At 38.1% G+C, this 17,252-nt stretch overlaps 1 protein-coding gene across 1 annotated transcript; it reads right to left on the minus strand.

Annotated features, from left to right (window-relative positions):
• Positions 1–245: 245 nt before the first annotated feature.
• Positions 246–17,252, minus strand: LOC129241822 (TBC1 domain family member 9). The gene is made up of 15 exons (XM_054878345.1): positions 16,640–17,252; positions 15,916–16,082; positions 11,256–11,514; positions 10,929–11,190; positions 9,005–9,176; positions 8,810–8,937; positions 8,591–8,739; positions 8,412–8,526; positions 8,171–8,359; positions 7,621–8,103; positions 6,918–7,505; positions 6,327–6,544; positions 5,653–6,260; positions 1,347–1,438; positions 246–1,279 (listed from the first exon to the last, which is right to left on the minus strand). Exons 1-15 carry the CDS (start codon positions 16,681–16,683, stop codon positions 986–988), a joined length of 3,768 nt encoding a protein of 1,255 aa, XP_054734320.1. The 5' UTR covers positions 16,684–17,252; the 3' UTR covers positions 246–985.

Here is a 17,252-nt window from a genome sequence, read left to right on the forward strand (position 1 = left end):
TACAAATACTAAGTGGCATAACATTTATAGTCTAACGAAGGCAAAATGTTGGCCCTTCAACAATTTTTTTGATTTATTTGAAATATTATTGAAACTTTTTAAACAAAACTAGTTTCTTCCATTATATTTCGTGATTTAAAATACACACTTTTAGCATTATTTTACCAAAAACATTTCTCACCAATTTGGACAGTAATCAGCGTATGAAAACACAAACTTACAAGCGTTTAAGAAAAAAATCTGCCTTACATTTTATATGTATCGGTGTATTTATTGGTTGATTAACTATTAATACATACGATTATTTATGTATGAATGCCTATGTGTATAAATTTCTCGCGCATTATAATACAATAACCTTTCTTCATGTGTAGGTACATATAGGCCTACATTGTAAAACAGTATTACTTTTAATTTAGATTTATGGAAAAATGTATATTTTTTTCTATAACAATGCAACTTTAAAAGAATTTTTTATGGTTCTAAGGCTAAAACAATGAATGATTATATCAAGACTGCAATGATCTACTGAAAAATTAAGAATAACAAAAGAACGGCCAAGATTTACAAAAAACGTTTGTTCAGTGATTTTCTTCAGATTACTGCATTTACAATTAATTTTAAATTATTATTACACGTTATAGCCGAATAGAAACGGAAGCTTAACGTTGAAGCCCATGCATATAAATTCGAGATGTGATTTGCCAATGTGAGAAGTAATATATAATTTTTTCGCACAAATTCGCTTAAAACAGTGTTTCCGTTTAAGCAAGTTTACGGGCATTTATATTTGTTTTACTTTTAGTACGTATGCAATATAATATGTATTAATGTGTATTTATCTATATTGCAGTTATTTGAACTGCATATTTTTAGGAAATCACTCAAATAATATTATATATTTATGAATACTCAATTCTCGTTTTTTTTATTTCACTCGACTTTCAAATACCTGTTCGTCAACGGGACGAATCCTTTTTGGAACTTAGTAATTTGTGATAACACATTTACGACGGTTTTTTTGCATCTTTTCTATTTTCTCTTTAATTGGTGTTTTCTGATAGAAGCCTTGAACTATTGAAGTGACTGCCAAAACGGTTGCAATGAACTGGTTTATGGATATTTCCCAACTGTCAAACTCTGTTGAGCTGTCGCTGCTACTGCTTGCTCGGCCTGCACCAGAAGAGTTTTGCTTCAATTCCTCTTCGTAGGCTTGGAAGAGTTTAGTCGTTGCGTTGGTATCTGCGGAGGGCGTGGTTGGGTTTCCATTGCTATCAGGCTGTGAAAGGAAGTGAGGAAAATTAATTTTATAAATGGATTGAAATGGTTTGTAAGAGAACACGAACCTCATCGCCGCTTCCCAAATTTAACTGAGTAAAGCTATCCAAGCTGATCTCTTTCCTCATATTGTTGTTACCAAGTTCCAGAAGATTTTCATCTAAAATTACAAAATGCATGATGTATTTTTATTTTGCTAAAACAATTTAGTAGCGGTCTTTTTAACCTAGAGGGAAGCAAGTTCATATATTATAAAGTAATGGTTTCCAATGTGACAGGTTTAACTAAAGGGTGTTTTTTAGAGGTTAGGTTTTCAAGTTGGCACTACTTTTTTCGTAGATGGTCTGTAACTTGATTTATGCTCAGTTTGGTTTGCCATTTCATAATGAATAGACTTACATCTTATCAACGTTTGCAAATCGTGCAAATTTATTACGAAAATAATGGTTCGGTTCGCGCGACGCATCGAAGAAAATTTTGTTCAGCGATGAAGCTCACTTTTGGTTGAATGGGTATGTCAATAAGCAAAATTGTCGCATTTGGAGTGAACATAATCCACAAGCCATTGCTGAGACGCCGTTACATCCTCAAAAAGTCACTGTTTGGTGTGCTCTATGGGCAGAGGGAATCATTGGTCCATATTTCTTTAAAAATGAAGCCGGCCATAATGTTACAGCCAATGGAGAGCGCTATAGAGCCATGATTAATGACTTTTTCGTGCCTGAATTGGACGATGTTGATGTGGACGACCTTTGGTTCCAACAAGACGGCGCTACATGCCATACAGCCAACGCAACAATCGATTTATTGAAGGAAACTTTTGGTGAGCGCATTATCTCGCGCCGTGGACCTGTGGCGTGGCCTCCAAGATCGTACGATATAACACCGCTGGACTATTTCTTGTGGGGCTATGTGAAGTCGCTTGTCTATGCAGATAAGCCCGAGACGATTGACGTCTTGGAAGAGAATATTCGGCGCGTTATTGCTGACATACGGCCCCAATTGCTGCAAAAAGTGGTCGAAAATTGGGCCTCTCGGCTGGAATTTATTCGAGCCAGCCGCGGCGGCCACTTGCCCGAAATCATTTTTAAAACATAATGGCAAACCCTTATCTTTATAATAAAGCTAAATTCTTTGCCATAACATTAAATTATATACGTTTTATTTCATCTTGAAAACCTAACCTCTAAAAAAACACCCTTTATATGGTACGAATAATGATTATTAATGAAACGTTGAGAAAATTTATCAAAGGACTTCGGGTAATTGAAAGTTATTATTATGAAATGACATAAAGTTAAATAAAACCCAAATTTATAACCCTAAAAAGTATATACATATATAACACATGGGCAGAAAAGTCTCGGGCCTAACACATAGATGGCATTAGTTTTATTGCATTCACCTCCTTTTCAGTTAATACTAACCTTAAAAGACAGCTGTTAAAATTTCATGATATCCTACTCATTAGTTCGTGCTAAGACTGACGCTACTTTTGTTATTTTCAAAACAATGAATCAAAAAGAATTTTGTGTTTTGATTTTACAACGAAAAAAAAAACCGTTAAAGCGAAGCAATGGCTTGAAAAATGTTATGGGGACTCCGCTATAAGAAATAGCAATAAAATGATAGTTTGCGGTCGTAGAGACACCGATGATGAACAACGCAGTGCACGTCCAAATGAGGCGGTAACACCAGAAAACATAAACAAATCAACAAAATCGTTTTGAATGATCGAAAAGTGAAGTTACGTGAGTTAGCTGACATTGTATTGGCTTTATATTGCATGAGCATTTGACTATGAGAAAGCTATATTCAAAGTGGAAGCTCTGTCACAAGTCAATAAAAACACTGGCAAAACTAGCAGATTTGGCTCCTAGCGACTACTGTTCGCAGACCTAAAAAATGCTTGCCGGCAAGAAATTTCGCTCGAATAAAGAGGTTATCGTTGAAACTTTGGCCTATTTTGAGACAAAAGATAAATCGTTTCACAAAAGTGGTATTGAAATGCTAGAGCGACGCTAGAATGATTGCGATGTTCTTGATGGAAACTACGTTGATGAATGAAGCTAACTTTGAACAAAAAAACGTGTTTTCTTTCTTAGGCCCGGCCATGTGTTCCTCCTCCAATTTGTGACTTGAAGTTGTCCCACAAATGGAGGGATCTATAGTTTTAGGCCGCCTCCGAACTGCAGATGGTTTTTATGAGGTGCTTTTTCATAACAGAAATACAATTTTTTGCCATTACCTGCTGAGGCCGAGCGCTAATAATATAGCAAAAACGTTTTCTAGCAGTTGGTATTCTATGCCCCCAGTGGGTTTCGAATCCGAGCTAAGCGATTGGCAGTGACGCCCAAGTCCATTTACGGCGACCGAAACTGTAACTTACATACATTGAAGACAATATTTTTAATACATACTAACGAAATTATACATTTTCCGTTTAGCCGTATATCTGGCGGTTAATTTGAGTTTTGAGCTTTGGTGAGTTCAAAAACTTATAAAGAATTTTATGACAAATATTTTTGTCGCACATTTTATCCCGCTATATCCCTCTGGTATGAGTATTTTTGGCTCTTTTACGCAAAAAGCCAAACGATGCTTCTATTGAGGACTTAGCCCTTTCGCCCCACTGTTCCCATTTTTTTTAAATAGCACTGCTTAACAGATCATAAATCTAATATGTAAAGACAACATAGTTTCCTATGCCGATTTTCCATAAGAATGTGCAAAAGGATCAAAACCTTAAACAAAATTCAGACGTAAACTTTCAAATCGACGCTACATGTACACATATTTTTTTGGAACCTTGTAATTCTGGAAAAAGTAATTCGCCCTTTACAGGGGCGTTAGAGAGTTAGAAAGGTTGAATTTGCCTATCTAAAAGTCTCCAATTCAAAATAGAATAACTTTTTTTATATTATATTAATCGTAAAAATATTTAAAAAAAAGGACCTTAAAGCTAAAGAGTAGTACTTTGCGATGCCGTTGTGGAAAATTAAAAAAAAACTTTACCTTGCTCAAAAAAAAATTTTTTTATATGGCCAAAATCTGCATTTTTTGACTATTTAACCTCAAATTGCCAAAAATCCTGACGTGCTGGAGCATTTTCAAGGTCATATTCGTTTTCAGCATAAAAAAACCTTCAGAAAACACCCATAGCGGTTTTAGAAACTGTAAAAAAGCGAGATTTCGCAGGCCTGTGTAATTCTTATTTTAAAAGTCGAAGCCCGTAATATTATTAATTGGCATTTGATCCTCTGCTATGTCAAAGGAAATTTTAGGATATATTCAAAAAGATAACAGTGACATCGAGGGAGTAGCTCCTGCGAATAACAGACGGGATATTAGGCGTTCTTGTTCTTCTTGATTGGCGCGATAATCACTCACGCGACTTTGGCTGAGTTTAACAAAGCGCGCCAGTCGTTTCTTCCTCGAGCTAACCGACGCCAGTTGAACACACCAAGTGAAGCCAAGTCCTTCCCCACCTGATCTTTACAGCTCCATCTGATCTGCTAGCACCAGCTGATACTGCATCGAATACTTTCAGAGCCGAAGCGTTTGTATCCATTCATCCAGCCAACGTAGCCGCTGGATCTTTATTCGCTGAGCTATGTCTATGTCGCCGTAAAGCTCAATGTTTCATCGCCTGCAATACTCGCCGTAACCAATGTGCGAAGATCCAAAAATCGTCCGCAGAATCATTCTCTCAAACAGAATCAGCAGAATCTTTCATCTCATCGTCCAAGCTTCTGCGTCATATGTTAGGACGGGCATAGTGAAGGAAATTTGCTTTGCCAAAAGGACAAATAAAAAAGTACAGGAGTAAAGAGTCTACCGTTTTTCTGCCCTAATCACCTGTCCACATACCGTCAAAATCTACTCATCTAATCCTTTTTTCTTTTTTTGGTCCCACAATGTCGAAATAGTCTGTTTCCTGGACTTACTGTTACAAGAGATTGACGACGACTGATGGCTTCACAGCACTAAGCAGGGAGCTGTAAGTTGCTACAACAACAGCAACTAACCTTGGAAAGTGTTCGAGGGCTTTGCAGAAAGATCATCAAACTGTTCATGTAATAGGTCACAAAAGATTGCGTTTTCAAAAGCTAACTTTATTCGGCTTTGACCAGACCAAGTTAAGAATTTAAGGGGAGAGAGTGAGATGTGGTTAAAAATTAAAAAAAAAAAACAATATTATTAACAATAATAATGTAATGCCATGTGTACAGCAGCTGTTAAGTTACACACAGACGGACTATTCATTGGCATCGAATTTCTGTTGGAGGATCGTATCGGTAAATACTAAGACTCAATCAGAATTACCTTTCTTTTCCTCCGGTTTACATTTCTTTTAGCACAGGTTTTACTTACATGCTTTGCGCATATCTTCGTCTTGTTGTCCTATTATTTCCACAAGCGATCTCCATAAGAATTGGAAGTTTGCTTTTTTCATGTTGGGTATATTCTTATTGGGCGCATTTCCATCATCAGGTTGATCAAGCAAATGCCTTAAACTACCCAAACTTTTTGTGTCCGTCGATGAGTCAGCGCGATCTACTCTTGTAGCCATTATCAAATCACTTATTTGGGAAAAATTTGAAATAGTCTCTACATTTAATTGAGGCGGTGTCACTTTAGCAGCACCCAAATCGGAAATATCCGAAAATGTGTCAGTCGATTCGAAACGTCCTTGATGACGCAAGGCATTGCCAATAAGATCCGAAGTGCTGCTGCCCGTTGCTCCATTCTGCGAACGCGCCACTTCCATGGGAGCAACATGTTGACGTGGCAGATCGACATAGAATGTTGATGAACGTTCTCCATTAATTGCCCCAGCTATACCCGATGATGATGATGGCTGCGAAAGGCCTGCCAAACAATGCAAATGCTTTGTAGCTGTAATGAGCGCATATTCGTCATCGTCGAAGTTGTTATCTGTGGGCGACGGGAGTGCTTCGATCGATTCGGATGGATCATCGCTAGCAAAGAGAAATACAATATTTATATATTCAGGTGTAAAATGTAGAAATATTTATATTATGTACCCGAAGAAGTCTTCAGCTTCAATGGCCTCCTCAGCATCTTCTTTGGCCTTTGCTTTTGGACGTCGGACCTGTTCAATCTCAGCCTTCGAAAGCAATGGTGGCAGGTGCAATATGTAAAGCAGTTTAAGCTTTTCTGTGTATTTGCAAGAACATACCAAACCCAATGCATTTATAATTTGGGAGAATTGAATCGCACCTGTACTTTTCTTGTCTGTCAGCTGATAATATACAAACAGGGAAACGACAATTCAAATTAAAAGTGCATCCTTTAAATACATATTTAATATATTGTATTATATAATAATGTAAGGCAATATGTAGTCCAACTTGAAAGCTTTTTATTGTTGAAATGTTCACTGCCTTAGAGTTATTCTGGGAGGTTCGTATCGGCAAAAACAAAAACTCAACAAGTGATTGCCTTCTTTAGCTCCGAATTAATTTTCTTATTCATTCGATATACTAAAACTATAGGTGTTTCTTATTTTTGAAGCATCACGAGCAAATTTAAATTTGTTTATGAAGTACTTCAAAATTTGTTTAGCGTTATTATATAAAATTAGCTATTTAAAAGATGAATGTAAAATAATTTACCCTAAACAATTTCTCGGCTAAATCGATGCTCACGCAGTTGCGCCATGGCGTCAGCTCGTGGAATAGTGCACGGAATGTTTCAAAATCAACGCTGTACGATTCAGATCGGCTACAATGCCCATCCGCATAGCCAACACCTCCCGTTGCCGGTAACACTATTGGCGATTCCCCGCCAAGTGCAGAGTGCGCTTTTTGCTGTAAAACTTTGCGTGGAGTTGATTTTTCCTCTCGGATGATGGTGAGAAGTAGATGTAGTTCCTCTTTGTCGAAATACATATTATCTGTGTGGAATTTTACAATCGTATTCTCATTATCAATATCGAATTGGCGTATGGTGAGGCGTCGATGTTTATTTCTTAATTCTTCGATTTTCTGTTGAGAGATTTTAGAGCCGAACTTCGTGTACGCGTCATGGATGAGCGTTTGCACAGGTTGTATTTTAGCTTTTCGCTTATCAAATGGTGATGGTAGCTGATATTGTGGATTGTAAATTCCGTCTAAAAAATTAGAAAGCAACTCCATGGCTTCTCCGTCGTCATTGCATTTGAGTAGCCTTTCGCAATTCCATTCCAGAATTTGCAGTGCGATCTGTGGAGAAGTGAATATGTTTAACATCTGAGTAGAACGGAAATTTTAATGATATTTGTATGATTATTAATTTATTAAAATATATTAAAAAATATTTACTCAAATTTGTACGTACCACAAAAATTATCTTGGCACCATCGTAGAAGAAACAATCGATTATATGTAATGAGCTTTCATAGGAAATTACACTTATGAAAATGGTTAAAAGCCATGATATTGAGATCATACGAATTATACCCAACTGCTCCAAATGACTGTGTAACTCGGGCAAATATGTCTCAACGAGCTCATTTAAGACACTCTGATCGATTTGTGCACCTACAACTTTGTCTTTGTAGTAGTCAGGTAGCAAATTTTCACAAAGGCTTGCCAGCAACCAGAACGCATTTTCCTCATCGCAAAATAGCAGAAATACTGAAGATACGATATTCATTGATTGACAATAACCCACTTGTGGATTGCGTAATGCGTATGCTTGCAAAACGCGTCTCAAAGCGCCTATACCATCCGCATGTTGAAACGCTGGATGTTCTGGAAGCGACCGATGAAGGTCGCGGTCGATTTCTTCGTGCGTAGAGGATAGCTTAATGCACGCAGCCTGGAGAAAAAATATTGTACATAAATATCACAAGTTTTATTTTTTTTCTTATCAGTCTTTATTATACTTTCTCCACCAGATCTTCATAGAGCCCAGGGTTCATTTCCTTCTCATGTATTGCACCAGAAAACATTAGCCAAATCTCTTGCCGCAATTTATCTGGAATGCCTTCTACAATCAAATTGATAACTTCTGTTGTACGAAACATAGAAGTACCGCGCCCAAAATCACGGAAGTGTGACTCCCAGCGTGACAGCTATGAAAGATATACAGAAATATGACTATAAACCATAAAGTGTTCAATCTACCTTCTGCTCTTGTATCTTCAACATTTCTTCACTTAAATTAGTCTTGAATGAATTCATTAAGGCTGTCTGTTTGCTCCAGGATATGTCATACTTTGCACGCTCGCGACTAAGAGGGCTGCCAAATTTATGTAAAAGAAGTGAATACAATACTTTAGGTAATTACAAATGAATCTTCTTACACATGAAATTGCGACAGCAGTTCGCTAATCTTTTCTACCAACACTTCACGGTCGACAATTTGTGCGAACACAAAGTGAACATTTTCCGCTGTATGTAGGACAATTTGATTATCATATCGATGTGGCCCATCATTTTTCTGTTCTACACTCTGCAACAGTCAAATATACCGTTAAAATTAGTACATACACTCTTGTAAATGAAATTCTCTAAAACCATACTTTAATATTACGCATTGGAATGACCAGGCTGACAAGGTCGGGTACGTCACTGCGGAAGCAAAAGAAGTTCCTAGACAAGTAAATGTTTCCACCAACATAGCGCTTTGAATACGGTGTCCAAATATTGGCTAAAAATATTTACCCAAGAAAATGAAGATATCAATTTTAAAGACGTAATTTAATTTGAAAACAAACCCTTTATTTGGCCATCAATAATTTCGGTCTGGGGTAGACGAAAATAGCTGCGATACTCTTCAGATTTCTGGCGAGCTGTTAAATCACGTAAAAGTCCAGGTTTATTTGATGTTTTGCGTCCCAAACGATGAAAAGCTGATGCATCATGATCAACAATTGGGCTATCAGGGTCCTATAAATATATATATATATATATTATGTACATATATAATTGGGGGTTACACCCTTTGTTTGGGTGCTTATTTATTTATTTATTGGGAGATGGTAGTCACACAAAAACCGATTCGGCCACGGCGATGCTGAAAAAGCTGGGTCCACTGGGAGTAGAATTTCTCACCAAGGTCTTCAACCTGTCTATGGCCACTCTCATCATTCCTGATAAGTGGAAATTAGGGAGAGTGGTCCCACTACTGAAGCCAGGGAAACCCGCCAACCAAGGGGAGTCCTATCGTCCGATAACTCTCCTTTCGCCAGTAGTGAAGACTCTTGAAGCCCTTCTACTCCCACTCCTTACAGAACATCTGACTCCAGCCTCAAATCAGCATGGTTTCCGTAGAGTGCACAGCACCACCATGGCACTCACCGTCATAAACACCCATGTAAACCGCGGACTACAACAAAACCGCCCCTGCGAGAGGACTGTCTTAGTAGCGTTGGATTTCGATACAGTCAGCCACGCCACGCTACTAGATGATATTTTACAGTCGACACTCCCGCTAGGGCTGAAGAGGTGGACCGCGAACTACCTGAGTGGTCGTCACTCGTCGGTGATATTTCGAGACCAAACGTCAAAACAGAGAAAAATAAAGCAGGGAGTACCGCAGGGTGGTGTCCTTTCACCCTTGCTTTTTAATTTCTACATTTTGAAACTCCCCCAGCCACCAGAGGGGGTCTCACTGGTCTCATACGCCGACGACTGCACGATAATGGCGTTGGGCAATGACATTGATGGTCTATGCACAAAAGTAAACGACTAACTCGCCCGCCTTTCTCGCTTCTTAACTGCGAGAAACCTAAAACTTTCTCCAACTAAATCCACGGCGACCCTTTTTACCACCTGGGCAAAGGAGGTCAAGCTGCAACTTCAGGTACACGCCGATGATACCCCAAGACCGACGGTAAACAATCCCAGAATATTGGGAGTCACCTTTAACAGCTTGCTCTCCTTCTCGGCGCATACAACCGATATTGCAACGAGAGTACAGAATCGCAACAAGGTCCTCAAGTCGCGTGCCGGCAGCACTTGGGGCAAAGACAAAGAAATGTTGCTGTCGATTTTCAAAGCAATAGGCCGACCGGTTCTTAACTATGCTGCGCCTGTCTGGTCGCCTGGAACCAGTGATACACACTGGACGAAGCTCCAGACCTGCCAAAATACTGCAATTAGGACCGCGACAGGATGTCTCCTGATGTCCCCCATACAACACCTGCACGACGAGCAGGAGGCACTTCCTCAACTACGTGGACGAGATCCTGGACAAAACAGACAGACCACCCCAGGATCGGACAGTGTACAGACCTTACCACCTTCCTAAGCTCCCGACCCCCGAATGCCGTTATCGGAGTCCAACCACCACCAATTGCAGACGAAGAGCTCCAGCTTCCCCGAGAGTGACGCGTAACCTTGGCACAATTACGTTCTGGATACTGTAGCAGGTTAAACTCCTACTTATCCAGAATCGACCCCGACATACTAAACATATGTTCGGCATGTGAAGGCACCCCGCATGACACTAACCACCTCTTCACATGCCCCATCAAACCCACTCATCTAACATCTCTCTCCCTCTGGACCCAACCCGTCGAAACAGCCAGTTTCCTGGGCCTACCGTTAGATGCCAGACGAAGACAGCCGGTGATTACACTACACATAATTAAATTCATATGAGGTTTTACTTCCTTAATTCGGAGGCAAAAAATGTACCTGTATTCTTTGTTGTATAGCCATCTTGCTAAGCTGCTCAATCAGTCCATGGGCCTCCTTAACATCTTTTATCAAGGTAAAATTATAGTCCATATTATTAACCGTTTTTAAATATAAAATTTGTCCATATTTCTGAATGTCTTCCAACTCCGCAAATCGGATTACACGCTTTGTTTGACTCCCCAGAATATATGAATAAAAGCAGATGTGATTTAACGAAATGTATAAGTTGCCTTGATGTGGTATTTTATTCTTGACATAACTGAAAGTAATAATATGAAAATTATTCAATCAATATAAAAAAATTAGTATGGCTAAATAGCTTACGTGCAGGCATACGTATTAACTAAACGTTCTTCTTTCGGCATCTCGAAAAGTTGCTGAAATTTCGATGCCGCCACTTTGAAATTGGCCGATTCATCCGATTCATCTTTATTATTTTGTGCATTAAGAGATTGAATTTTACAGATGGTAAAGTTGGTGATCTCTTCTTCACTCTCCATTTCATTGAGAACTTTGAAAAGGTGCTCAGCCAGCCATTCCCAATCTTTAACGATCTCTTCTTGCGTCAATCCAATCGCGATTTCTATCAAGCGGAGGTGTAAAGGTAAAACACTGCATGTACAAATGTATGTAAAAACGTAGTGCGCTTTTCTAACTACTTGTTATTAAATATACTCATAAGCTTTTAAGTTTCAATAGTACCATATTTTCAATGAAAAATGTGTGCTTTCTATAGAAAACATATCCTTGATACAAAAAATACGACTTCAACACTTTTTCAATATTTAATTTTCTGAACCAAAAAGATTCATGCCACTTTCAAATTCGTACGGGGTTTGATTTTTGAAACTGCAAGTTCACAAAATGTAGGGTTATCCCTCCATTTGTTATATTCTAATATACATAAATATATATACATATGTATGTTCATAATAGGCTTGCAGCTGGTATTTTTGATAAGGCTTATTTTTATTTTTTGTAATACAATAATCCATGTTAGTAATAGTTTATTTCCATCAATGCTCTACTCGAAAATGCAGGCAATATTAAATTGTATAACATACATTGTGTAAAATAAGTACCCAGAATTTATAATTTAAACTCTCCCGGGAATACCTGACACTTCAAATTTGGTTTTTTCATGTTGGTACACATGTCCTTGAATGCACAAGCCTTATTAGAACGGGATCTATTACTTAGTGTGTTTTATTCTGCAGTCAAAGTGAGTTGATCTTTTGTTTACTTGGCGAATTTTACTATGGATAAACTTGTGGAGCAGAGGGTTTGCATTAAATTTTGCGTTGCGAACAAAAGTTACGTGTGCCAATACATTAAATATGTTGCGGGAAGCCTATGGTGACTCGTGTTTATCCAAAACACAAACCTACGAGTGGTACAAGACGTTCAAAGAGGGCCGTGAAGTGGTAGAAGATTTGCCTCGCTCCGGACGACCATCGATCGTTACGACCGACGAAAACGTCGAAGAAATTAAGAAAATTATATTTGAAAATCGTCGTTTGAGTACCAGAGAGATCGGTCGTGAGCTTAACATCTCTCACATGACCGCTCAAAACATTTTGACTGGTGTGTTGGGCATGCGCCGCGTCGCCGCTCGACTTGTTCCGAAAGAGCTCAAGTTTTTGCAAAAAGAGCATCGGAAGGAGGTCTCTGAAGACATGGTTTCCCGAGCTAATACGGACCCTACGTTCATGAAACGCATAATAACTGGTGATGAGACATGGGTCTACGAGTACGATATGCAAACCAGTCAGCAACCGTCTGAATGGCGCTTCGAGAACGAGCCGTATCCAAAAAAACCACGCCAAAGCCGGTCAAAAGTGAAGGTTATGCTCACGGTTTTCTTTGATTACCAAGGCGTGGTGCACTCTGAGTTCCTTCCAGAGGGCCAAACGGTTAATAAGGAATATTATTTATCCGTTTTAAGGCGTTTACGTGAAGCCATTCGCCGTAAACGGCCCGAATTGTGGAAGGACAATTCGTGGATTCTGCACGACGACAACGCGCCATCGCACCGAGCCTTGATTGTACGCGAATACAAGACCAAAAACTTAATAAATACTATCGAACAGCCACCGTATTCGCCAGATCTCGCACCCTGTGACTTTTTTCTCTTCCCAAAACTAAAATTGCCACTTCGGGGAAGGCGTTTTGAGTCGATTGAAGACATTAAAAAAAATTCGCTAAAGGAGCTGAAGGCCATCCCGGCGCCGGCCTACCAGCGGGCCATGGATGACTGGGTTGTTCGTTGGAATATTTGTATCGGCTCAAAAGGAGCCTATTTTGAAGGCGATCCAACAAATAATGATGAATAATATGAAAAAATGTGTTTTTTTTTTAATTCCGGGTACTTATTTTACACAATGTACTATAGAATATACTCGTACATACATATGAGCAATTGTGCACTGTTGGAAAATATTATTGAAACACTGTACTTCAATTTTTCGAAACGACTATATCGCTGAAGAAACAAAAAACTCATACGTTATACCAAAATTAAATCCTTTTTGCCACCAAACGAGCTTAAAACTGAGCTAAATGTGTGTCGGAATGCTTTTCGGAGGAAAGAGTAGGTCCAATATTTTGGATAAAAGATAAAATGTGTGTGGTAGACTATTTGAGATTATTGGATGCTTCCTAATGCAAGATAAGAAATGCCTCTAAGATGGGAATTTATGCAGTATAACGATCCCAAGCATTCATAAAAATTAGCAAAGGAGTGGTTTAAAAAGAAAAAGTGAATGCATTAGAATGGTCGTCATAGTCTCCTGACTTAAACCCAATTGAGCATCGTTGGACGGAACTGAAAAAAATAATCGAGCCTTTCAAATCCGCAAATTGGGAATAACTATGGAAGCAAATTCGAAAGTCTTGGCACACTATTTTTCCGGTTTCAATAAACTGACTATTTACTATGAAAAAAATAGTCAAACGGTAAGTATTATAATTTTTATTTATTACTTATATGAGTACGAAAAAATATATAATGACCAAAACAACAGCAACTTCTTTCTCAATTAAATACAACCACAAAACAAAATTAACTCAGTTTTAAGCTGTGCATAACTTAAGCAACTTTTCAATATTTTATATATGAACCTGCATTTTTTATGACTACAGCACATATTTTTGGCACTGAGGCAATTAAATTTCTTAAAATAACTTTTGGGATGCTGATCATTTATGAGTGGCTAAAGTGCTTTGAAAATTGTTTCAGGCCAATGCGGAAATGTATTGAAAAACAATAAAGCCATTTTCATTATTATTTTACAGCTGCATTCATTATGCGACATTCCCTGTGCGACAGTGATTAAAATTTATTTAAAAAAGTATAAATAATTTTTGGGTCCCATCAAAACAAAAAGAGTTATAAGTTAATCCTATTGTCAAAATAAGAAACCGTTTTCGATGACGGTATCTCATTAGATGGAAATGTGTTGGTGTTATTGTAGCATACATATGTTGGTGATTAGGCTCGAATGACGGCGATCAAGCAGCGGGAGTTTAAAAAGGTGATAAGAGGCTTCCGATGAATGCAGTTTACAGCCTGTCTACAACCTTTTGGGGTCCAATAGTTTTTTTGTAAATTCCTGGATCTCGCCAGTTAAGTCAAAGAGATGCTTCCTAACGTGGCTGGGAGGTCGTTCAGCCACGACGAAGTGTTTCCAAGGATGGCCCTGCGATAGCACCCTCAGCAGAAATTAATTGCGAGTATTCTACTATACTCCTTAACTGGTGTAAGATCTTAAAGTGCACGTTTCGGGAACCTTGGAGGCACTGGCGCAAGGCTGGAGGCGTCTGATAGTGAGAGTAGTATGTGGCCACAAATTATACGGTCTACTACGTGTGCCTTAGGTCCGAGCAGGTTTTCAGATGGCACCATCGTTGCTCGATGCCAGACTTAAGGATAAGTATTTGGAGCAGCTTTGGTGCTTAGGCTCCTCCAGTGACAATAGAGGAGGGGTGAGGTGCAACGCACTAGGCAGGGCTAGTTCACAGAGGCGTCAGCCCTGGTCGGAAAAAATCCGAGTCATTCCGGCACGTAGAACCGGCTGGGAATGGATGGAAATGTGTTGATGTTGTTTTAACAGCAAAAATATTCCCCATACATGTACGGGGAGTGTTGCTAGTTCCGGTAACATTTGCTTTTACTTATGGAGGCATAGTAAATTGAAAATTTTTGAATCCATTTTTCTCGAGTTTTTGATTTTTTACTTATGACGCTCTTCCAGTATGAATTTCATACCACTGGTATGAATTTTCATATGTACACCCGAAACCGCCGATTCAAATCAATTGCTTTTGATATTAAATTCATTCATTCTACTATTATTGCTTCAATATTATTTTATTTATTTGTCTACTGAATTGGATTCTCCCAACACTAGCAACATGGCATGCATAGTATCGAGTCCAGATTGAAGAAATGTTTTCAAGCCTAAAACGAACGAGCGCCATACACAAAGGCTTCAGCGTATACGGGGCAGTGAAATTTCAGCTGAAGCAAAAAACAAAAACAAAAATAACAAAAAACTAATGATTAATGAAGGTAAACTTTCAAGTCAAACGTAGAAACACCTGCCTACATTCAGTGAAATGCGATTCTCGACACACCAATTGCTACGATATCAATATCGATCTGCATCAACTGAGAATCATTCAGTTTCTTGATGGAATTCGCATAAAGCTAAAATTTTTCTGACGAAAAACATGTACTAAATCCATTGATAAACAAAAGAAAAACCAAGGGACGAGGATACTACTTTCGGAACCCTAGAACGAAATGTAAATATCTAACATACTCGACAACAATCATTCATCACCGATTGCGTAAGTAAGATGCAATCCAACTTAAAGTCTAAAGGAAACCAATATAAGCTATTTTTGTTAATAATAAGCTATTTTTGTTAATAACAGTTTTTAATTATTTTACTTGCATTGAATAGGCAATATGTGCATTTACCGTAGTACACTTCCGAATTTGGAGTCTGATGTAAGATGCGATATGGTGGCGGCTTTGTGTCCCAAACACTATCTAATGTATTAACCAAGAGTGAGGTGAAGCTACGCGTTTCTCCGTGGCCACGCCGTTTCTGTAGCACAAAATATTTCGACTGCATTTCATCAATCCTTAAAAAATCAAATAAATACATTTATGTAAATAATAAATACATTAATGTAAATAATAAATACATTAATGCAAATAATATTAAAGTGATACAAGTTGTGACAATATATGTATGTATGTATGATTAATGAAAGAAAATGACAATGCCATACAAACAGAGCTTTGTCAGAGTTCAGTGGTTTCCTGATAACACGAAGTGCGTCCAATAAAAAAAAACCCAATAGCAACTTACGGAATAGTGTATACTTTTCACACATACAATTCACCAGCAAGTCACACTAGAGCAGCTGTTTGCTTACAATTATGCCTTTGTGCCTGCATTCGCTGCCAGAACCGTGATTGCTACTCTATTTGCGTGCTGCGTAAAAAATTCTAATCGAAATAGCTACATATAAAAAAAAGTCGATATGCAAAAATTGTTACACATTGTGTAAAACGCTCCATTTTACATTTGGAGTTCTTAAACATTTAGAACGTAGAAAAATGGACAGAATTGTTACGCTTCTTCGGAAAAGACTTACTATTTAGTATGCATTTCATTGAATTATTTTACACTTACCAAAATGCTGGTGGCATAAGCATTTCTTTTGGCTTTATCCACATTTTGAAGCTATTCTTGCGTATTTCTCCCTTTAGCGATTAAGGTGCACACAATTGTTTAAGGTTTATTGAGAAAATATTCTTTGCTCCGTCGATTAGCCTTGATACGAGTTCTCTGTATAGAAGTTGTAATTTTCCAATTCAATTTTAGCGCATTTAGATTCAGCGATCCCGTCCAACCCACCAACATAAGGAACTATTTTATATTTTTGTTTTAATTAGATATTCAGTAAATTACACTCCATGTATTTCTTCAAGTAAAAATGTCTGTACTGTGGCAAAAATCTTTATAATTTTCTTCTAACAATCGAGCTCAACAGCGATGATTACAATACGATGGCATTCGGTGTCGCCCGTCGAATTCATTAAATTCGGTCGCTTCGTTAACTCGTTCATTTGCTTTTCTACAGCCGCATATGTTTCTTTGTCATTTTTTGGATTTCTTTTGTTTGGTTTTCTATATTTTGTTAACTCTTCTGTTTTGCTTTCTTATTTTTCATCTGTTTCTCCATGCAGTGTTCCAGATGCAACTTTTTTAAAATTATTATTATTGACTGAAGTACAGATGACTA

The sequence above is a fragment of the Anastrepha obliqua genome, chromosome 3 (genome assembly GCF_027943255.1).
Source record: "Anastrepha obliqua isolate idAnaObli1 chromosome 3, idAnaObli1_1.0, whole genome shotgun sequence".
In the NCBI taxonomy this organism is placed as follows: Eukaryota; Metazoa; Arthropoda; class Insecta; order Diptera; family Tephritidae; genus Anastrepha; species Anastrepha obliqua.

Excerpts from the sequence above, each read along its gene's own strand:
- LOC129241822 (XM_054878345.1), bottom strand. The coding sequence starts at position 16,683 with ATGTGGATAAAGCCAAAAGAAATGCTTATGCCACCAGCATTTTG. Across the intron at positions 8,740-8,809 it reads TTCCAATGCGTAATATTAAA|AGTGTAGAACAGAAAAATGA; the intron begins GTATGGTTTTAG and ends TGACTGTTGCAG. Across the intron at positions 8,104-8,170 it reads ATGAAGATCTGGTGGAGAAA|GCTGCGTGCATTAAGCTATC; the intron begins GTATAATAAAGA and ends TTTTTTCTCCAG.